At 46.1% G+C, this 22,222-nt stretch overlaps 1 protein-coding gene and 1 long non-coding RNA gene across 2 annotated transcripts; one reads left to right on the plus strand and one right to left on the minus strand.

Annotated features, from left to right (window-relative positions):
- The first annotated feature begins 710 nt into the window (after positions 1-710).
- MTCH1 (mitochondrial carrier 1) lies at positions 711-21,541 on the plus strand. Its single transcript, XM_034767510.1, has 12 exons — positions 711-963; positions 2,160-2,244; positions 4,384-4,490; positions 5,229-5,306; positions 6,108-6,165; positions 7,581-7,632; positions 10,028-10,087; positions 14,836-14,929; positions 15,970-16,017; positions 16,813-16,880; positions 17,712-17,787; positions 19,114-21,541. Exons 1-12 carry the CDS (start codon positions 790-792, stop codon positions 19,183-19,185), a joined length of 972 nt encoding a protein of 323 aa, XP_034623401.1. The 5' UTR covers positions 711-789; the 3' UTR covers positions 19,186-21,541.
- Positions 10,784-14,837, minus strand: LOC117875914. Its single transcript, XR_004645387.1, has 2 exons — positions 14,731-14,837; positions 10,784-11,687 (listed from the first exon to the last, which is right to left on the minus strand). It is a non-coding gene; the product is annotated as an uncharacterized LOC117875914 (long non-coding RNA).
- Positions 21,542-22,222: the final 681 nt, after the last annotated feature.

The following is a 22,222-nucleotide window of genomic DNA, read 5'->3' on the forward strand; positions in this document are numbered from 1 at the left end:
ACCCAGGGTTGTGAGTTCAATCCGGGGGGGGCACTTAGGGATCTAGGGCAAAATCAGTACTTGGTCCTGCTAGTGAAGGCAGGGGGCTAGACTCAATGACCTTTCAAGGTCCCTTCCAGTTCTAGGAGATAGGATATCTCCATTAATTTATTTATTTTTATTAACTGTTGGACCCAGGTCACCGCAAGAGTTTTCCAGCAAGTGGGAAGAGGAGATAAAAGGGGGACAATGACATGGGGGGGGGGGCCTCACTCTCACCTGGAAACACCTGAGGGACAAAGATTGAACTATGAGAAGTGATGGTGCCAGGCTGGAGAGAGATTCCTAGCCTGTGTAAGAAAACCTGGGAAATCCAAGCTGCAAAGCCAAGGCCGCGTGTGCCCGTAACAATCTGCCCACCTGTTTGTCACTCAGGGTGAGAATTTGCTCATGTAGATCCTGCCTATCTAGTGTGTAACGCTTAGTTTGCGTGTTGCATTTATTTACTCAAGCAACCGGCTCTGCCCTGGGCCCGGCCGCCCCAGCTAGAGGCAGCCGCGGGCTCGTGCGGCGACCAGGGCGAAGGCAGAGAGCTGCGACCCCGGCGCGCGAGAACCCCAAGGGGGCAGCACACTCCCTGCGCAGGGGCCCTAGGCCACGCCCTCTCCGGCGCGCGACGCAGGGCGACGTCACGACGTTATGCTGCTGCCCCCGCCTTTGCCTAGTCACGTGCCTACGTGCCCCAGCCCCCTGACCCGGAAGTGCGCGCCGGTGGCCCCAGCTGGCCTCCCCGCCGTTGTTGCCGTGGGGATGGCAGCTGCCGCCGCCGCCGCTCTGCCTGGGGGCCTCCGGGCCCCCCCCGCCGGCCTTGGGGCGGGAGGCAGGCCGGAGCCGGCGGAAGGATCCGAGTCCCTCTTCGTGGTGCTGGGGGCCGGCTTCACGGCGCTGAGCCACCCGCTGCTCTACGTCAAGCTGCTGATCCAGGTCCGGGGCGCCCCGAGATGGGCCCGGGGGGGGGACGCCGTGGGGGGAGCCCGGGCAGGGGAGGCCCGGGGGCGGGTGGCAGCACTGGTAGTGTCACTGAGACACTCCCTGTGTATCCAGGGGGAGCTAGGCGTGTTGATGGCGGGGGGCTGAGGGGATTCTGGGGCGGGGGCTGCTGGTAGGTGCGTATGACGGACGTGAGTGACCTTGGGCTGGGAGAGGTGGGCAGCTCTGGGGATAGTGGTGCAGGGGATCCAGGGCATTGCAGGAGACCTTTGTGCACAGGGGTGGGCCTGGGGCATTTTGTAGGAGTGCTGGGGGTGTGTGGAGGATTCAGGAGCATGGTCTGTCTGTCATGGGGATATCTAGGGGCTTGGGCTACCGAAGGAGAAACAGGCACTTTGGGGACTACATGATTATGTGAGATCAGGGGTGTCGGGCTGTTCTGGGGTGTGTGCGAAGAGTGAGAGTTGATAGTGCTTGCACTGGGGCTGTGCAGGGCCCTATGGGAGTCTTGGAGAACTGGAAGGTATGGGGGGAATAGTCTTAGAGTTCAGAAAAAAGAACAGGAGTACTTGTGGCACCTTAGAGACTAACAAATTTATTTGAGCATAAGCTTTCGTGGGTTACAGTCCATTTCATCGGATGCATAGAATGGAATAGAGTTCAGAGTGACTCCAGAATTTGGTACATGCCATGTACAAATATGAGACGGCTGGAACATGCAAACGTTTCAGAGCCTGCTGCATGCTCGGGTTTCTACATGTATGTTTGTGGGACACTGGTATGTCTGGGAGGGACCACGGCATGTGTTTGAGCTAAGTAAGGGTGAACTCATTGTTATGTGCTATGTGGAAGGGGTAATAGAAGAGTTGGGCAGTCTGTGAAACATAAGGAAAAGAGTGGGTCTTTCCCATTGGGTTGTACTGGATATGGGTGGAGTCTAATGCCTGGGCTATATATCAGAAATACTGCTTATTCAGGAATGTTTGTAACACTAATACTGGTGTTTTGGCTTGCCAGGGTGCCTATATTAATGGGGTTCTTTGAGAAAAGGTTTGGTATAGATTGGAGACATGGAAGAATACAGCTCTGCTATAACATATAATACAGATGCTCACATTCTTGTGATCCAATGGCTTTGGGGGGAGTCCTTGTAAGAAGCGGATAGTAGCTGACTGGTGTTTCTTTTGAAGGTCGGGCATGAACCTCTACCTCCAACCATTGGGAGAAATGTGCTGGGGAAAAAAGTATTGTACCTACCTGGCTTTTTCACATATGGTGAGTATATCTTAGTAATAGCTTGAGACCATATTCTGAAGGGGAAGGTGTGAGAACTGCCCATTTAGGACCTATTTAAATCCGCTAAAGTGCCCTCATTCTCAGTCCCAGTTACAATACAGTAATGTCCTAATACAGTTCTGTCTTGTCTCTGATGCATACTCCAGGTTTCTGTCTCTCACGCTTTGGCAACACTCACACAGTTTATTTTTCTTGCTAATGATACTATTGAGTTCAACTGCAAGCAGAGATGGGACCTGAAATGTTTTGGCTGATTGCTGTCTCAATATTTTAGTCAAAGCTTTTGGGTAGATCTATGTAACAATTGTTGCAAGGAAGAAAAAAATAGTTGTTGGGAAGAGCTAAATCTTAAGCACACCATTGCAGTTTACTAAACTGTCAGATGTTTGTAATTTTACTAACGAGGTGGGGTTGAGATTATTATGGGGGTGGCTTTACATTAAGGTCTACTCTACACATTTAACCATGTCACCTAACTCTGCTATTCCCTGGCCCAGTTATCACACTGGTTTGTAGTGTAGGTGGTGAATGTAAATGTGGCTTATAGTTTGCGATGAAGGATTTAGCCTGGTTTAAGGGACAGTTAAGCTCCTCTTTACACTACAAAATATGGACGTGTTGTAACTTGATCCTCTGACGTGCTTGTTTGTAGTGTAGATGGGGCTTTAAAGGGACAGAAATACGCAAAAAAGGAGTAAAGAAGCAGGGGAGGGGAAGATATTTGGAAGAAAAATACATTTTAATTTCTCTTTAGAAGTGTATCCGCATGAGAGAGATGTGGGAGTCATACACTCATGAATCCTGCTCCTGGTGCTGACAGTGAATTTCTCTGACCTTGGGCACATTGCTTTGCCTCTTTTTTTTTTAAATGGTCATAATACTTGAAGGGCAGGGAGTGACGAGAGTCTCTGTAAAGCTCTTTTAAAATGAGAAGGCAGAAATGGATAGGATCCTGAAACCTGGCTTGAAATATCTGTTAACTGATGAGGGAAGGAATACAAAATGCAGTAGCAATCCAAGTCAGTAAATTGAAAACCCGTTCTTATGGCTCTGGAGATGTTAGGCAGTGGGAGTTCTACAGTGTCTCCCCTTGTTGTCAGATGGTCTATTTTCATAATATGTTTGCAGTGATGGGGGGGGGGGGGGGGGGGGGGGGGGTGTCTTGTGATTTAAGGAATCCATGCCGTGTGCCACTAAGGAACAAACAGCCTTGTAGAAAGCAAAGAGTGGGTGAGCAGGAATAATCTGTTTTAGTGCTCAGCAGATATTGGGTCTAATTCACCTCAGCTGTAATTCCACTGAAATCAATGCTGTTACACCAGGGATAAATTCAATGCACTTGTTTTTCTTCTCTTCCTAGCAGTCAGCTGTTCTGTGTAATGACTGAAGTTTTATACAGCATCTTATTCAAAGATCTTAAAGAACTGAATAAATTATCATTCCTGAAATCTATTTTAGGTACTTATTTGGCCCCCATTATCTGAGTGCTTCACAAGTTTGAATGTATTTATCCTCACAACACGCTTGTGAGAGGGAAGTACTATTATCCTCATCTTACAGCTGGGAAACTGAGGCACAGACTAAATGATGTGCCCAAGGTCACGTAGGAAGTCTGTTGCAGAGCAGTGAATTGAACCTGGGTCTCCTCTCTTCCATGCTAGCACCCTAGCCATTCGTCCTCTCAAACTAAGCCCTCTGGGCTGGAAGGAGGAAGAAACCCTATGCAACAGATAAGGGATTCTTCTCTCCCTGTCCTAATCCAATTAAAATGCCTTGACTCTTTTAGTTAGGCAGAACATAATCAAGAGGTTTATTAGTCCAAGACATCAGAGGTAATGCTCCATCTGTAGCCAAGGTGTGTGTGGGGGGGAATGCTAAAGTTTCTTTGGCAACTAGAAGCAGCCCAGAGCTCTTTCACATCCCATCTGAAGCTTCTGTGGGTCTTTATGATAAATCACTTGAGGTGCTATACTACATCATTTCAAGTAGATGCCATAACGTGCTTGAGTCTTAGTGCTGTTTAGATTGGAAATTGGAGATTCTGCAAACTGTTGTGTTTGATTCCCTGCTAACAGGCTGATTCGTGAAATGACACCAGTATAATGTTTTCTTACCTAGCTAGACACATTGTGGAAGTGGATGGGAAAATGGGCCTCTTCCGCGGCCTTGCTCCTCGAATCCTCTCTAGCACTTTATCCACTGTCACCCGAGGGACTGTGAAGAAGGTAAAAGGGCAAGTTTATTTTTTCATAAGGGGCCTACTGGATCTAACACTACATCATTTCACAGTGTTGTTGGAACAGAATTAAGTAGCATGTACATGTGGTTATTGCCTCATCTGTATGTGGAGCATTAAATTCACCTCTTTGTGTGTGTGCTTTGCTGAGAACCAGTGAGTTCTAGTCAGCTCTAAAAATTGCTTGGAAGCAAGGTGGAAACAGCTTCAGCCTCCAGTGAATTCTCTCTAGACGTGCCCATCATTAAATTGGTGATTCTTCAGCTGTTTATTGTGTGGATGATTTTGTGAGAAGAAAGTTTTGTGCACCGCCTCCGCTCCCTCTTCTTTCAATCCTCCTGATTATCCCTCCAGTGTTCTCGGTCCATGTGGCTTTATGGACCACTGCAAATGGTCCATAAAGCTATATGTGTTGGTGATTCTCCTGGACCATATTTTGAGAACAGCTTATTAAGTTATGAACAAGTTGCTTTAAAAATGTCTGCATGCTCAAATTTTAGCCAGTAGGAGCTTGTCTGCAGTTAAGGATCAGTGGTGTATGAAAGGCTGACCCCAGTAACCTTAAAGTTCCGTATCAGGCCTGTTAGTCTTATCGTTAGGGGAAGTTCTTCTAAATTTGACTGAGACGTTGTTGGTTTCACTGTCAGCCCCGAGCACAGACCAGTGATTGTTCACATCTGTCTTCAGCTGCTGTGAATTTCATTTATTTTTAATCCTCCCACCCCAGGTCTTTCCTGTGGAGGACATGGAGCATGTTTCTAACAAGGATGATGTGAAGACTTCTCTCCAAAAAGTGGTGAAAGAGGTTAGGAGCATTTTTTCCTCATTAAACCTTTATCAAATGCAGGCTCTGAGAGCAATCTCAGTGTATGAATATTGCATGTTAATGAATAATCTAGAGAGCTCACAGTGGAGACAAATACCCTAGAGGCTGAAAACACTGGGGCAAAGCATACACGGCTGCTATGGGTGAAATTGCTCGGAAAAATATATATTGAGTACCAAGGTATTGACACTAAACAGGAGTGCACCCTAGGGCCTGGCTATCAAATGTTTCATACAAATATTGTTGAGAAGTTTACCATGAGCAGCTTAATGTCGATTAAGTACTGTGAGTCTTTTAAACTTGTTACTTTTAATAAGAGAAAAGAGAAAAGATGTGAGTGCCAGTTTTTCACTCAATATCCAGGCCTTCCGCATTCAGGAACCAAGGAGTGAAAGAGATGACAGATGGAAAAGTAGATCAGGAATGACAGTGACCTAGACACAACCTAGGAGATGACCAGGCTTTGAATGTTTTGGGTCACTGTACTAACACCCTGTGGTAGGGACATGCTGTGATGTTTATGTTCTTTATAAACCTCTTTTGGGCCCACTCCTCTGGCTTCAGAACATATTATGTAATTCAGCAATATTCAAATTGGCATAGGAGTCGTGTGTGAGAAACAAATCAGTTAATTTAGCCCTCTGAAAACATTTTCTCGTGGCGGTAGCTGATCTCTTATAGCTAGGTGATGATTGTAGAGTCAGTTGCAGTGAATAGGCCTGTTCCTTGTAACACGATTAGCTTCTTTGCAGCTTTTAATGTGATATGTTTTTTTTCCAGACCTCTCATGAGATGCTGATGCAGTGTATGTCCCGGGTTATCTCACATCCCCTGCATGGTGAGTCCTGTTCTTCTGACCTGTTGCCTGCTCTTGATTTAAAAGCTTAGTCCCCTTGCCTGCCCTGAGATATGCTGGATAGCCAGTCCTCGTCACTGAATTCATTGTGCTTGTTTCTGATTAAAAAAAAATTATTCAGCTTCGCAGGACTGGAATGGACCTCGAGAGATCTTCTAATCCAATCCCCTGCTCTCATGGCAGGACGAAGTAGTATCTAGACCACCCCTGACAGGTGTTTGTCTAACCTGCTCTTATAAATTTCCAGTGATGGAGATTCCACAACCTCTCTAGGCAATTTATTCCAGTGCTTAACCACCCTGACAGGAAGTTTTTCCTAATGTCCAACCTTAACCTCTCGTGCTGCAATTTAAGCCCATTGTGATTCCTAGCATCTGAATCCATTAGAAGAGCATGAGCTATAAACTGACACTAGGAAAGGATAATACTCAGCATCCTAGTGATGGGATATTCAGAGCTTGGAGATGAGGCTGTCTCTTACAGCTCATTTGGTAGCTTATACTAGGAGTTTTACAAATATAAAAGTATAATTTAGGCAGGCCAAAAAAGAATTTGAAGAACAACTAGCAAAAGACACAAAAACTAACAACAAAATTTTGTTTTAAGTACATCAAAAGCAGGAAGCCTGCAAGGCACTTGGATGATCAAGGTGCTAAATGAGCACTCACGAAAGATGAGGCCGATGCAGAGAAGCTAAGTGAATTCTTTGCATCGGTCTTCGCTGAAGAGGATGTGAGGGAGATTCCCACACCCGAGCCATTCTTTGTAGGTGACGAATCTGAGGAACTGTCCCAGATGGAGATGTCAGTAGATGAGTTTTTGGAATAAATTAAACGGTAATTAATAGTCACCAGGACCAGATAGTTTTGACCCAAGAGTTCTGAAGAAACTCAGATATGAAATTGCAGAACTACTAATTGTGGTATGTAACCTATTGCTTAAATCAGCCTCTGTACCAGATGACTAGAGGATGCTAATGTAATGCCAATTTTTAAAAAAGGCAGTTACAGGCCAGTTAACCCAATTTCAAGTTTAGGCAAATTGGTTGAAACTGTAGTAAAAAACAGAATTATCAGATGCATAGATGAACAAGATTTTTGGGGGAAGAGTCAATATGGGTTTTGTAGAGGGAAATCAGTCTATTAGAGTTCTTTGAGGGGGTCAACAAACAATTGGATAAGGGTGATCCAGTTCTTATGAGTTCTCCTGCTATTGGACAATGACATGGAATCCATCACTGCTATTAGTGGGTGGTTGGGGAGGACTAGTTGTTCACTATTCTCAGGATGATGATGGGACGCTGTGGCTGATGGTGTCATTTCCACCTCCCAGATCAGATGCCTATCCATTTAAAAAGTCGTTGAGCTTAATTTACTGCCTTGTTTCTTTTCTTACAGTAATCTCGATGCGCTGCATGGTCCAGTTTGTAGGTCGGGAAGTCAAATACAGGTAAGCAGCTCTGGCATTTGTGTTGGATGTTTAAAGCACAGGACTTGGAGTCAGGATGTAGGAGCTGAAATAATAATGCACGAGGTCATACCATGATTGCACAGCCAGGAATATAACTGAAATCTGTGTTTTGTCTAGGGGATGACTGGCCTTGTGGCAAGCAGTGTTGTGCAGAGAGTAGGTGTCACAGACTCACAGATCGTGTCCACTCTTGGCCCCGTGCGGTCCGTGGGGGGTGCCCCTTTTAGTGAGACAGCCCTTCTCGGGGGTCCACTCTCTCTCGGGGTCAGCCCCCTCCACCTCCTGGATCCGCACCTCTCTGAGCCTTAGCACGTCTGTCTCTGCCGTGGGCCCGCTCAGGGAGTCCACTCACTCTGGACCCCAGGGGCCTCCACCCCCGAAGGGGTTGATGCAACCCTGTTCTCTAGACCGGAGTGACTCTCAGCCAGCATGAAACAGGAGGGTTTATTGAGAGTTGAACACAGCACAGGAAGCTCTCTGACCCTCAGGCCTGGCCTCCCTCAGCACAGCACGTCCCAGTCTCTCTGCAATCAGGTGGGCTCTGCCTGCTTCCCCTCTCCAGCCCCGAGCCCCCCTGCTCGCAGCTGGACATCTGAGATCCCAGGCCCAGCCTCTGTCCGTTGTCTTCTCTCCAGGTAAACAGGGTCGTAGACCGGGGCCTCCGCTCCTTCTTCTCTCCTCTGGCTGGAACCGGCTGGTTAGGTCACTGGCTCCTCACTCTGCAGCCCATTGTCCTCCCACTGGTTAGGTCACTGGCTCCTCACTCTGCAGCCCATTGTCCTCCCACTGGCCAGAACCGGCTGCATCTCCTCAGCTGGGCCTCTGGGTCGCCAGGTCACTGGTCGCTGGGGTATCCATCCTCCCGGCCATTGGCTGGGTCCCCACGTCCTCTCTCCGGTCCTCTGCAAAACACACTCCCTCTCCCATCACCTCGTTAAACCAGTAACACCCAGGGAAACTGAGTCCCACCCCCTCCGCATGCAAACCATTGAAACTCCACAGAAAACAAGAAACCCCCCCACTTCATCACAGTAGGGAAGGCTGGGTTCTGTTCTGTTCGCTGAGTCTATTAAGTCCAGTATCCTGTCTTTGGCTTTCGCCAACTGTTGTAATACGTCTACCTGATTACGCAGGTCTGTTCATAGGTGCACTCCAATTACTTTGAATTTTTCCTTGGATCACTGTCCTGACCAGACTTTGAAAACAGCAAGGAGGTGAATTGGGCTGAAGGGTGTATAGTTCATAACATGCTGCTCCTGCTGTTTGTCTGGAGACACTTTTCCACAAGCCTGTCACAGCAGGACCATAGTAGAGTATTGGCTCCATTGTGACGATTGTAACTTTGCAAGAGCCATCTAGGATGGTCTAGTGGTTAGGGCAGTAGCCTAGGAGTTGGGAGACCCTGGTTCAATTCTTGGCTCCACAACAGGCTTCCGTTGTGACCTTGGGCAAATAGTTTAGTCTCTCTGTACCTCGGTTCCCCAGTTTTACAATGGGATAATAGCACTGCCATGCCTCATAGGGGTGTGTAAGGGTAAATACACCTCTACCCAGATATTACGCTGTCCTCGGGAGCCAAGAAATCTTATCGCATTATAGGGGAAACCGCATGATATCGAACTTGCTTTGATCTGCCGGAGTGCACAGCCCTCCCCCTCCCCGCCCCCCCCGCCCCCTGGAGTGCAGCTTTACCGCATTATATCCGAATTCGTGTTATATCGGGTCGCGTTATATCGGGGTAGAGGTGTACATTAAAGATTGTGACACACTTTAAGATCTACTGCTGAAAAGTGCTATATAAGAGCTAGGTGGTGGCGATATTACATTTTCATCCCAAAAATGTAATGGGCTCTGAGTACTGGGCGCTACATCTGTGTTTAAATAGTGATTTCTAGCATGCCTTCCCGCAGTTCCTCTCCTGAGAATCATGCTAGGCGGAGCATGCTAAAGACATACCATAGCACAGTTACAACATGGGTTTCAGAGGGAAAAAAAGTCTTCATGCTTGTGTTGGACAGCAGACTAGAGCCCTCCGATCCACAGTGTTTAAACACAGTTGTAATTAGCACAGTTCTGATCCCAGTGTGGACAGAGCTCTGGATTGAACATGAACCGGTGGACAGTTGCAGAATTGATGGCTTTCTTTTGTACACCTCCCCTCCCACCCACCCACCCACCCCCTAACCCAAGTCAGGATTATCCCAGGAAGGTGGTGGTCCCAGCTGTGCATGCAATAGAATTATTCCCAGGGAATGGTGGCGGTTCTCTCTGGTGCCGGAAGATATCAGTGGCCTTTGCAAGGATGCTATTGCCCAGAGATCGTGAGCGGGGTTATGCACTCCACTTGGTTATAACTGTTTTCCTCTCTCAACAGTGGTGTGTTTAGCTCCATTGGCAGGATTTTTAAAGAAGAAGGGATCTTGGGATTCTTTGTGTACGTGAGTCTGTTTAATTTTTGTATTTTCTTCCTTAATCGCAAAGCGTTAGGGAAAGCAGTCAAAAATCAAAAAGCCTGTCTCAAGTCCCCTCTTATCTGAAACCTCATTGCCCAAGTGACTTCCCTGTCACTGGAGGCATGAGGATTGAGTCTTTCCTTTGTGTGAGCACCAGTTTGGCCTGTAGGTTTAGGGGAGTGTGCATACGATTCTGACAGTTTATTCAATCAAAATTTCAGTGTGCAAGGGAAAACCCTCTTTTATACATTTATTTGATGTTGGGTCCCAGTTATGTGAAGGGGCATTTAAAGCACTTGCTTGTACAACAGATACTAGTGATAGATCAAGTGCAAAAATGAAGGAGGTGCACTATTGAAATAAAATAGTTAAAACATGGTAAGAGGCAGATTTCAAATGCCTGACGCACTCTGGGTTGGAATTAGCAGTGCTTCATACTGTGAGTAGGTTTGACTTCGCTATGGCGATGTAGAATTCTAAAGACAATGCTGTCGAAATCAAACAGCAGTAAAGCTCAAAGGCACTTCTGACCTTGTTATGAAGCAGGATGAATTGACAATGTAACTAAAGAGGAAGTCTGGCAGATAATTAAGGGTTTAAGCCAAAATTTCACATTCCTCTCCTTTTGCCATCTAATAAAACACCTGCTGCTTTTATTAGCAACAGTTGGATAAGTCTTTTTTTTTTTTTTTTTTTTATTACATCAATAATAGTGAAATAGTCTCTGATTGAAACTGCATGAGGGGATTTTGGTCAGGGGGATTTTGGTGTGGGAATTGTCTGCCTTGGGAAAGTTAGCCAGCACATTGTGGTTAAGATGTACTATCTGATCGTAAATGAGCACAGGTTGGCATGACTGTGTTTCTCAACCAATCGTTACATGCTGGTAATAGTCTGAATTCACAAGTGAAAATGGTCTGATGCTGGGAAAGGTCTACTCAGTTGGATGCTGGGTCAGGAAAGCACTGAAGCACATGCTGAACTTCTGGAAGACAATAGGACTTTAATCACGTGCTTAAGACACGTTGAAGCATACACTTAAACACTATCCTGAATAGAGATGCTTTCCTGAATCAAGGATTTGGTCCCAGCTGTGTATTGTGTGGCATCCAGGTTTCAGTTTAAACAGCTTTTGGGCTTGTCACATGGCCACTTGTCTCCTCTAGGAACTTTCCCATGCTTCTGCTGTCTTGTTGCATTCTTGCTCAACAGTTCAGCATCCTGGTGTGTGTGTGTGTGTGTGTGTGTGTGTGTGAACTTCCCCCTTGCAGTTTTTATGCCTCCTTCCTTGCTCACAAATTGCAGGTTTCTCCTCTGCCTTGAGTCCACAGTCCTCTTGCTTTTGGCGGCTAACATAGAACAACATGAGGAGGAGGAGGAAGCTCATCAGTTCTGCTTGCCATTGGGATGGGTCTTGAGGTCACATGGTGATGCAGCATTGCATGTTGTAGGACATGATAAGAGGAAGGGGAAGAAATATTTGAAAGGAGCTTCAATCACTTAGCAGGGCCATAGCCATCCATGCAGAAAAAAGTGCGCAGCAGTATCTCCCTGATGCTCTCTGCGACCACGATGGGGAAGCTGTGTCAAAGCACAAACAAAAATGTGGGGTTATGGCAGGTGTTTCCTGGCAAATGTTGGACTACTCCATCAAATGTTCTGCACTTGAGACTATTTAAAGACAGTTTAGAGGAGTTCATGCAAAATCTGTGTTCTCTGCTGCCCCCTGGTGAGGGGAAGGGCTCTTGTAGCTGGGTCTCTTACACCTACTTCTCTTGGAAGGGAGGGACAGATGTTTTTGGTAAAGGCGACTGTGAATAGAGGACACCTAGCTGGACTCCTCTGCCTGATTGCGAAGGCTGGAAGTCCCAGAAATTCTTCAGCTAAACACCAATTCCTCCCACTGCTCCCTCTTTAGATTATCTGGCTGGTGAATCGGAACCACATTGAGCCAAAGAGGGTGGTGGTATTGGGGACCCCAAGCCCAGAAGAGGGAGCTGTGCTTCCCTTTAGCCTCTGCTCATGTTCTCCTTTCGTTAGAACCTGTACAGAGAGATGGAGGCACTAAGAAATGCTGTATGAAGAAGCTGACCGTGCTCCCTTCCCCATATAAAATAAACTCTCTTGGTAACCCATTTAAACTTAATAGCTCACAGGAAGTGTGTCAGTGCAAATCCAATAGCACTAAATTCATCAAACTCAACTGGCTATGGGTTGCATTTGATGGTTCCATGGAGGCAGAATTCCATGTCCTCCTTATTCTGCTTCTCTCATGTCAGTAGCACCCTGCCTGCCAGTGTGACAGGGTAATCATTTGATCTCTTCTCTGAAATGAAGTCCTTAAGCTGTTGAGTGAAAACTTCTTTCTCAGGCCCTGTTTGGAAAGCTATACCTGATTCTCTCTTAGGGCAGTAGGAATTCCAATGCTAGCCCTTGCATAATAGATATGTCGTTGGATTTTGATACGTCATGCACATTTTTCTTTTCCATCTCTGACTGAGTAAGGATAGTAACGCATTATGGTTCTTACCATAAATGTAACCCTAGAGATCCAGCTCCGTACAAAGAAAATGGGGGAAAGGTCTATTTACAGAAGCAGAGACCCAGTAAACACTACTTCCAGACTAGTAACAATGTCGAGAATCCTCCCTCCTTCATTAGCATTAAGCACAGCTGCATTGTATTTGCAATTATTCAGGGCACTGCCTTCCAAATGTTTCTTGTGAATTACTGTAGAGAGAAAATATTTTTACACTATATGAATATTTTAAAATTATAAATTAAAACCAAACTATCTGAAAAATTAGAACCTTCACTTTCTCTGTCATATCTCTTGCTCATGCGTGCGTGTGAATTACTTCGCTATATAGCTAATCCTCAGTTATATATCCCTGCTTGTATTGTTCCTCTGGCAACATTAACTGCAGTCTTCAAAGCTGTTCAGCCATTCACAGCACAGGATTCATTAAAAAATATAAAAGCAAACCATTAATGTAATCAAGATGGACCAAACCATGCTGTTCTGTTTAAGTTTGTCTTGCTTCAACAAATGGAACAGTATATGTGTTTGTTTCCTAGCCAAAAAAGGCAATCTGTTTGGGGTGGGTGGGTAGAAGGGGAATGAACTTCTGTGAATGAAATTGTCAGAGGAGGCTCTGAAAGCCCCCATGTTTCATTTACCATAAATGTTCTAATTTTGGGAGGAATATTCTGAATATCTACTTTGGTTACTGAGATAACATCCAAAGCCTTTGTCACTGAGAAATTAAAATACATGAGCAATAGCTGTGTGTAGGACCTAGGCTAAAGCAACGGGCTTGTGCTCTGTTTCTGCAGAGGAAGCATAAACTAATTAAGTGGCTGTTGTGGCGGAGGCACTAATGTAGTTGAGGCTGGTGCACAAATAAGGAAATTAATCTCCCAAAAGCCTCATTAATTTTTAAGTGCCATTAAAAATGGGGGCAGTGGAGTTCTGCTATTAGGGTACCATGAGCACTGGCCTGCTCAGTAAAATGAGAGACAAAGGTAAAACCAATGAGTCTACCTGCATCCCAATTCTTCACCATTGGCTTAAGTGGAATGCTACCAGCTGCACGGTCCATGCAGGACCAGCTGGCTGTGCTCCAGACTGTGTAGGGAACATTCCATTCTGGGGCTTCAAAGCAGCAGAACTTCGATGATGGTGCCCCCACAAAACTGAGCAAAGCTGGCTGTGACCATTTTCAAAAAAGCCTTTAACAAACCTCTGCAGATAAAAAGGGCTGCAAACTGCTCATCTTAAAATGGTGCTAGTGGCAGGAAAGTAGTTCCCCAAATGGTAAAAGGGACAGAGAACTCTGAAGAGGAAATAGTTTTTCCCACCTTCTAAGAGGTCCTTGTGAAAAGGCTGAGGAATTGCAGCCAGAAACAAATTTACCAACAGGAAATTATCAAGCAAAGAATCTTGCTGAGACTTCAAAATAGAGATTAACCAATGAGATGGCGCTTAAGGAAGAACAAGGGGGATGGGCTGATTGTGGGATTTGAAGCCTTTTACTTATAGATCACTTGTTCAGATCCACCTTAGGTTGGTAGTGGCCAAAAGGCATTGCGCAGCAACTGTTTAGTGGGCTGAGATGACTTGGTAGATCTTAGTCCAGTTCATAGCTATGGAAGGGGCCTCCAATTCTAACATCTGTTAGAGCATCTCAGTCTGTCTCCCTGCAGTTGGAGTCCGTTCCTAGCGTGAAGGTGTCAAGGGCTTTGTCTTCGCTGCCAAAAGTGTTTGTTTATTATGGGATTACTAACGGGTGTAAGTTATACTGCTGTAAACAAAACCTCTTCTGCAATGCAGAGAGCCCATGTTTCAGAACCAACCTCTGCAACTGATACCTTATTGTCACTCTCAGCAGGGAGACCAAGGAGCAAATATGTGGGAAGAATGAATTCTCCACCCCTTGTAGAGATGTCCTTGGCTGTCAGGGTTGAGGCCCATTTGTGTGGGTTAGTGGGGGAGAGGAAGGGGAAAGTTTTCATTGCCACTATCTGAGCTGTACCTGAATAAGCAGGATTTCTGTTTTCAGGGGTGTCAGTTTGGCATATTTAATCAGCAATACATGACTTAAATATTCAATCAAGAACAAACCCAGTTTCCAAAGCCCTTCTGGGTGTTTTCTCCCATCCCAGTTGTGGGATGCAGACGGTAGCCCAGGAGACTTTCTGCCTTATGTTCATGTTCTTATTCTTTCAGTGGTTTAGTCCCTCACATCCTGGGAGACGTGGTCTTCTTGTGGTGCTGTAACATCCTGGCTCATTTCATCAACACCTATGCAGTGGATGACAATGTAAGTGGTGATTCTTTTGAACTGTAGCCGCAGAGGGTTTTGATGCCTTCGCTCCAGCATCAGGTGGTTTGTAGTCAGACCTTAAAATAGAGGGGTTAATGGAAAGTAGGGTGCGTAGAAATCAGTGGGCTTCGGATCAGGCCCTAAAAGAGGGATGAAGATGTTATGTTCAAATCGGGGTCCAGTTTAGGTTGAGATTTGGAGGGAAAGAGGACAGGCTCAAGCATGAATTGGGGCTGGAGTTTGGGTTCAGACTCTGCCGTTCCAAGTCTTCAGCCTAAAATGGTGTGAACATCACAAGCTCAGCTGTATCTAAACTAGAAAATGGTCCCTTTTCATTTTGGTCTAAAACCATTGGGCTGTGTTAGATCTATTGACTCAAATGCTTGGCCTCCACTCTTACCCCCTCCCTCCCCCAGATATCCTAATGGAAACAGACTTACAAGAGGTTTCAATAGTTTCTTAGGCTACGTTATAACTATGCAAAGCAGCCAGGTTTCAGGGTACAAGACAGGTAGGAAAGTATGATGAAACTGCCAATCATTAGAAACTGTGAATACATAGAAAGTAGAACCAGTGGATTGAACTGTTCATTTTTTCCTCCTGTACTCTTTACATTGCTGATGTGGCATATAGAATCTTTCTCCCCTAGGTTACTGGATCAAACGTAAGTCAAGTTGTGAGTAACCAAAAGTTACTCCCATGTAACCAATGACTGGTGGCCTGGATAAAATTAGGAAAGGGGCAGCTTATGTCTTAGTAAAAAGATGTCTTCACACAAGCTACTGCTGTGGTTGGCACGAAGGGTGCCCTTGTCCATCTGTTAACTCCACACTCCTTTCTTGGGTGTTCCATGTATATGCCATATGGTGGCCACCTCTGATTTTCTGCCATTTACTTTACTTTCTCTTGTTCAATACACTGAAACCTTGTGCTAAGCTTTTGTGTGAGATGGGTTTAACTTAAGGACAAAATGAGATGCTGACATCAGCTGCCTTTTCCATGACCCCACTGGTTTCTTCCTTTCCTCTCCATTGCAGTTCAGCCAGGCATCTGTGATCCGGAGCTATACGAAGTTTGTGATGGGGGTATGTAGACGGTCGGCACACTACTTCTCCTCCTCCCCATGCCCCGCATTCTCTGGTGTGAGCGCTCATGCATAGATGTTCCCAGGCTACAGGCATGTGTGTGCGCACTGTGTATGGGTGCTGCTGTGGCTGTGGGTGCGCCTCCTTTCCTGTTTGTAGGTAAACTGATGTAAGCTTATGTCTAGTCTCCATGTACCATGGGACTGAGTATCAGAAACGCATAGGTCCCATTGACTTACAGTTGGAGTTGTGGGTGCTCATCATTTCTGTAAATTGGTTCCAGTGTGTGTCTTTCCCAAAACAATCCAAATCAGAATGGGTGTGTTTAAACTTAAAGATCAGAGTAACTTCACTAACACCCAAAATGTTACAGTTTTGATGTTCTGAGTAACAGGGAGACACTACCCCTCTTCTTTGACTTACTCAGTGTGACATGCAGCACCACTAAGCTTTCCTATTCTTGTATAACACATTCAAACCAATAATGTGGCAGCTCTGTGGGTGGAAGGAGCACAGGAGATGCTTCTTTGAGGAAAGTCATCTCCCAGCCTGAATAAATACTCGCAGGGAGATACTACAAAACTTTCTTTAACCAATAGCCTTTGTCACAGCAGAGATTAGAAATTGCCTGATGGTTTGTTGTTTATTTTTTTACAGCACCCAAAGTGTGCTAGACACTTCCAACCTGTCCTATTGTTGCATGAAGCCTTCCTGCTTGACCTTATTGTTTCCTGCTGCTTTTAGAGTTGAGTAGTGCAGAAGGGAGCGGCTCAGTTTGGTGATTCTTGGTTTCAGATTGCTGTGAGCATGCTGACGTATCCCTTCCTTCTAGTGGGAGATCTCATGGCCGTGAACAATTGCGGGTATGTCTATTGTTCTCAGACCTAATGTTTTGTTCTCCATTCTGTGAGACCTTTTTTCTTTTGACAGAGATCGACAGTCAGTACTTTTCAATAATAGTCTTAACACTTTCAAATGGAACCATAAATTATATAGTCCCTTACACGGTGTAAAATGCATTCTCTGTCCCAAAGACTCTTCGATCAGAAGGCACGGACAAGACGTGGGACAATAATTAAAGGGGGATGCACAGATTATCAATGATGTGGTCTGATAGGAATGAGAATAGAGAGGGTATTAGGGAGATAGGATCAGAGACTGCTCTAGCACAGGGGGCAGCGCCCCAAAGGGGGCAAGAGGGCCAGACGATCAAGAGGCAAATTCAAGCAAGGAGGTTGGGCGTTGGGAAGAAATGAGAACAAGTGAAGCTGTTTTCTCCAGCTCAGCCAGCCTTGCCACCCCCAAACACACACACTCTCTTCACGTTGAGTTCTCAGATGTGGCAGATTGGGAATGGAGGGAAACCTAAAGGGAATGGGAGCTGAACCTTTGCTATAGCATTTTCTGGGTAACAGCTGGTTCCTTAGTGTGCAGATGGAGCTGGGGATCCAGGTTTATAGTGCCACGTTTTGAATGTGTCCCGGTAACTCAATATTTGCACACATCAGTTGTAATTGACTGACGCAGTATGTCATGGTGTGAATTATTTATCAGTAACTTGGCCTTTAGCCTGATGCTGACACTTTCAGTATTCCCACTTACACCTAGTCCTGTGTGCTGTCTGATGCTCTCTCTCCCTGCATAGTGCAGCTTGTGTCCATTCTCCTCCTTGATCCTCTCTCTTTGCCATGCAGGTTACGTGCCGGCCTCCCTCCGTACTCTCCTGTGTTTATATCCTGGGTTCAGTGTTGGAGACACCTCAGTGCTCAGGTGAGGGCTGCAGCGGGCAGTTTTACTTAGTTGAAGTCGTAGCCAACAGCAGGATTTCCCTGGCCGTGTGGGATTGGCCATGTTCATACTTAGGCTGTAAAGGTCTCCAAGGCCTGCCTAGGAGAAGCCCAACACCAGGTGCCAGCAGCCTGTCTTGTCTAATCTGCTTTGTAGCCTGTTGTTCAACACTTTCCATTGCCGTCGTTCTGTCTCTCTAAGGTACTTGTATGGCTCCCATTACTCCCTCACAAACTTTAATGTTATCTTCACAGTACCCGGATGAGACAGGGCAATGCTACTATCCCTGTCGCACAGATGGGAAAACAAGGCACAGAGGCAGACTTGCCCAAGGTCTCACAGGAAGTGGAGCAGGGACTCAAACCTAGGTCTCTTCAGTCCTAGGCTGTTGTCCTCTAACCACTGGATTATCCTTCCTGTTCCTCATTCTGACCCTTTATCACCTCAAGGAAGAGGCCACTTGTGCAGGGCAATTTTGGAAACTCTTGTGTTATGTTCCCACCTGATCTTGCAAGCTATGCTGGGGTTTGACTAACTCAGCCTGGATGGGAGACTTCCATGGAACTTGCATCATTCAAAATAAAAATTCCATGATACTGCTTGGAATGGTAGGGGAGCATCCTGCCAGATCCTAACTTATCTTACATTCAGCCTAAACAAGCTTATCCTTCCTGTCGTATAGCAAGGTGTGTGTGTGTGTGTGTGTGTGTGTGTGACCGACCCCTTGGCTTCAATAGATATAGATATATATCCTTTACCTAGCTCCTGGGGTGTAACGGGGCTTTGAGATCCTCAGTTGAAAAGTCCTATGGAAGGGCAAATTATTAAGCACAAAAGAATGAAAACTTGCAGGCTTGGAATCCTGAGGCTGAAGGAGTGATCAGGCCAGAAGATGAGCAGGGGTCACTGATGTTATAAATCAGGACTGCGAGGGCTACATTGGTAACTTGCAAGAAGCGTGAGGTTTGTGCCCTGTTTGCATATCTACAGAGTGTAGCAATTGCATGGTACACGCCCATGTTTGTTTCTGCTTCTCTTGTCCGTTGGACAGAAGTTGCTTGAGCTCTCTAGCAATTAAAAAGATGAAGTTCAGCTGAATCCTCACCCTTCAGTCATACAGAGGCACTGTAGTACTACAGTGGTGGGTGCTAGGAGTCAATCCCTGCTGTACAGTTCAGGGCTTAATCTTACAGCTCCCTGTTCCTGATTGCCAAACGCAGCACTGCCACTTCTCAGCAGCCAGTCAGGCAGCTGTGCCGAGGACTCTCCGTCTACCTCCCCTAACCCCTCTGCTCTTCTCTCTCCTAGGGGCAGTTGTTCCGAGGGTCCAGCCTGCTTTTCCGCAGGGTGTCTGCAGCAGCAAGGTTCCCCATTGACTAATTCTGCTTTCACTTTATTAACTCATTACCTCGTCTGGGAGAAAGGGACAAACATGGACTCTTTGTAAGGAACCCGTAAAGCCTCTTTTGATATTTTTCTTTTACATCTGAAGACCAAGGTGCAGGAACAAGCCGCCTCCTGTCCAGTGAGGCCGGAAATGAATCAGCCTGTGGAGAGCTGGCTTCTGAACTGCAGCTGGGTTGAATTCCCTTTCTGATGGTTGGTTTGACCATGACGTACCAGTCAGAGCAGAAGGGTGTTGGCTCTTTGGCTCAGCTTGCAGTTCTTGAGTCAGAAGGGACAGTTTGTTTGTTTAAAAGTGGATAATACCCAGGTGTTTAAACAGCCCAGCCCAGAGAGACTATCAGGGATCCAGGTGCAGGGACAAGAAGCGGCTTTAGGCAGCACATACTTGGGAGATGTTAACTGGAAAGCAGCAACGTCTGAATTTGCCCTGCTGACCGGATCACGCCAAACCCTGGCCATCCCTTTTTGTGCCGCATAGTGATGCAATAAGCGAGCCTAAGCTTCTTAGCGCTCTCGTCTCCAGCCTTCGCCTTAGTGAACATCCTCTTTGTAAGTTCTTGGTCTACTGAAGCACCTTCCATCTTGACATGAATGTGAGTCGTCAGAGCCAGAAAGGGTTAAAGGAGGCAGAGACCAGGCTGGGATGAGGATCTTAAGTCCCATTCCTGGTAAAGTACCACCTCCAGATAACCAGTAATATATCCTTCGCTCTGGAGGACATTTCATCAGCCAGAAACCTGCCAAGCAGCTCCATCCTGGCTTTGAATACCCCATGTCTCCCACGTTCAAGCTATTGAAGGGTATATGAACACCAAGGAACAAGATGCTTTCCAAGGGGGTGTTATGGGAAATAATCTTATTAAATTAAAAGGAAACTGAGACTGAGACAAGAACAAGAAGTCACAGTGAGATTAATAAGACTGGAAGTGTCTCTCAGGGGAAGTGTTTGGGCTTGAACTAGAATGAGCAGAGCACTTTGGGGAGGATTATGCAGCTAGTGCATGGCTAGGGGTGTGAGAAGAAAGGCCTGACTCTAATTGTGAACCTGCTGCAACAGGGATTTAAGAATATAATCTATGGGACTCACTGCTAAACTCCCAACTAAACTTGACACGCAAGTGTGCACAAAAAGAATAGTCCCTGGCTGCTGTGTGAGATAGGATATGGGATTAGATGGACCACTAGTCTGAGCTGGCATGTGTCTATTCCTGTACTGGCCACAGAGAGTCACAGTGGTGACTCAAAGCCAACCAGGACCAAACTCAGACAACAGCTTCAATTGCTGCCTCTGGCAGATCGAAGCACCGATACTTGATACAGCTAGACCAGAAATGTGCCATCTTACTTCCGAGGTGCCAATGAACAGCATTTTTTTTTTATATTCAATTTGCTAATAGGTAAGGTTGCTACAAAATGAATCGGCTTAACTTTAAATGTGAACATTAAGTCTGTTTATTAGTCGCTGACTAGAGTAATGGAACAAACTTAAAGCAGGAAGAGTGAAGAGAATATCGGACAGTGAATTTCATTGAGTCTCTGTGCACTTCAGAGACACTAAGGTGCATGTGTTGGTGTTTTGGGGCCTCATGTAGCAGAGCTTACCTGGTCGCGGAGTGGGATTTATCTACAGTTTCTGAGACAGAGGTTTTATCTGCATTCTGTGCTGCTACTAAGGCCAGGCAACTTTCCCCTCCATTTTAATCCCTGTCTTGCTCGTACTGCGAAGCAGTCCTTTACATCCATTCCAAACATGCGTGCTTTCATCTTCCTTAAGTAGGCCCCAGAAGAGCTTTCCAGGTCCACGAACAAATGCATTAGTGATTGTCGCAATTTTCCTAACGCACAATGAAGTGAGAGACCGAGACGGCCGCCCTGTGGTGCTTTCCTGCATAGTCTGCCCCCAGGGTGGCCAGAGAAAGCTCTGTCTGGATTGACGTGGTTCCTGGAATATGCAGGGATTCATTTGGTGAATGGGACAACCAGCATCTTCCATACCTAGGGCCTCAGGGTCCTGATCTGTCATTACTGGGGTGCTTCACTGGTACAAATGGGCTTGTTTCACACTTCCAAGGCCTGACCGCAGGGTATGTTTTGAGTGAGATGTGTAACTGAAAGGCTTTGCAGCCTTTGGAATCACAGCTACTTCAAGCAAGAACCTCACTTCCCACCAGTGTTATGGGATCAGGCCTAGCCTCCCTTTACCCCTCCCCCCATCATCCCTTTGATATGGTTTGTTAAAGAGGAACAAGAAATGCATGGCCATATTCTGTAACTGTGAGATTAGTTCCAGAGGATTTGACTGTACTCTAAAATAAAACTAAGAACAACCTCTTGGGCTTTGGGAGTTTCATCATTATCTTTAATGTGGTGCATTCATTTATTATTAAACCCCAGGTCTGTCAGCTTTCCAGTCATCTAAAGGTTCCTTATTTAAGGTTAACCAGTGTTATTCCAAAGGGGAGTGACTGCTGGAAATTCAGATTCCTTCTGTTAAGCCTTTCAGCAACTGATGGGGGTGGTCTAGGTATACATGGTCTTGCTTTCAGTGCAGGGAGGTGGACTAGATGACCCCTCCAGGTCCCTTCCAGCCCCTGCATTTCTATGATTCTGGGCCAACTTTGCCCCATAGGAAACTGACTAGGCTGAGTACAGGTTGATCAAAAAGAATCTGATACACCTGAATCAAATTTAGGAGTCTAAAATACCTCTGGTGATCTGGGCTTGGGATCCCAAACACTGGAAGAGTTTAGGTGTCAGTCCATTCTGGAGAGGGCAGAGCCAGCTGCAAAGTGGGGATTGGAGGTGACGTATAGTTACATAAAGATGCCCAATTCCCCAGAGACATCAGTACAGAGAATAGGTACCTATGAGAATCTGTGTCAGTTTGTTCTCTCCCACCTAGTGGGCAAATGAGCAGCTAGTGTTTGAATAGTGACTCTCTTCTCTCACCTTTTACCTGGAATCTGAAGGGTGGGGCTCGCCCGCTCTCTGTTGCTGCTCAGCTGTTATC

The sequence above is a fragment of the Trachemys scripta genome, chromosome 4 (assembly GCF_013100865.1).
Source record: "Trachemys scripta elegans isolate TJP31775 chromosome 4, CAS_Tse_1.0, whole genome shotgun sequence".
NCBI classification, from domain to species: Eukaryota; Metazoa; Chordata; order Testudines; family Emydidae; genus Trachemys; species Trachemys scripta.

What these genes read in the sequence shown, in the direction of transcription:
- MTCH1 (XM_034767510.1), top strand. Translation starts at nt 790, where the DNA reads ATGGCAGCTGCCGCCGCCGCCGCTCTGCCTGGGGGCCTCCGGGCCCCC. An exon ending in TCCAAAAAGTGGTGAAAGAG is followed by an intron (nt 5,307 to 6,107) that starts GTTAGGAGCATT and finishes TTTTTTTTCCAG; the next exon opens with ACCTCTCATGAGATGCTGAT. An exon ending in GGAGACACCTCAGTGCTCAG is followed by an intron (nt 17,788 to 19,113) that starts GTGAGGGCTGCA and finishes TCTCTCTCCTAG; the next exon opens with GGGCAGTTGTTCCGAGGGTC.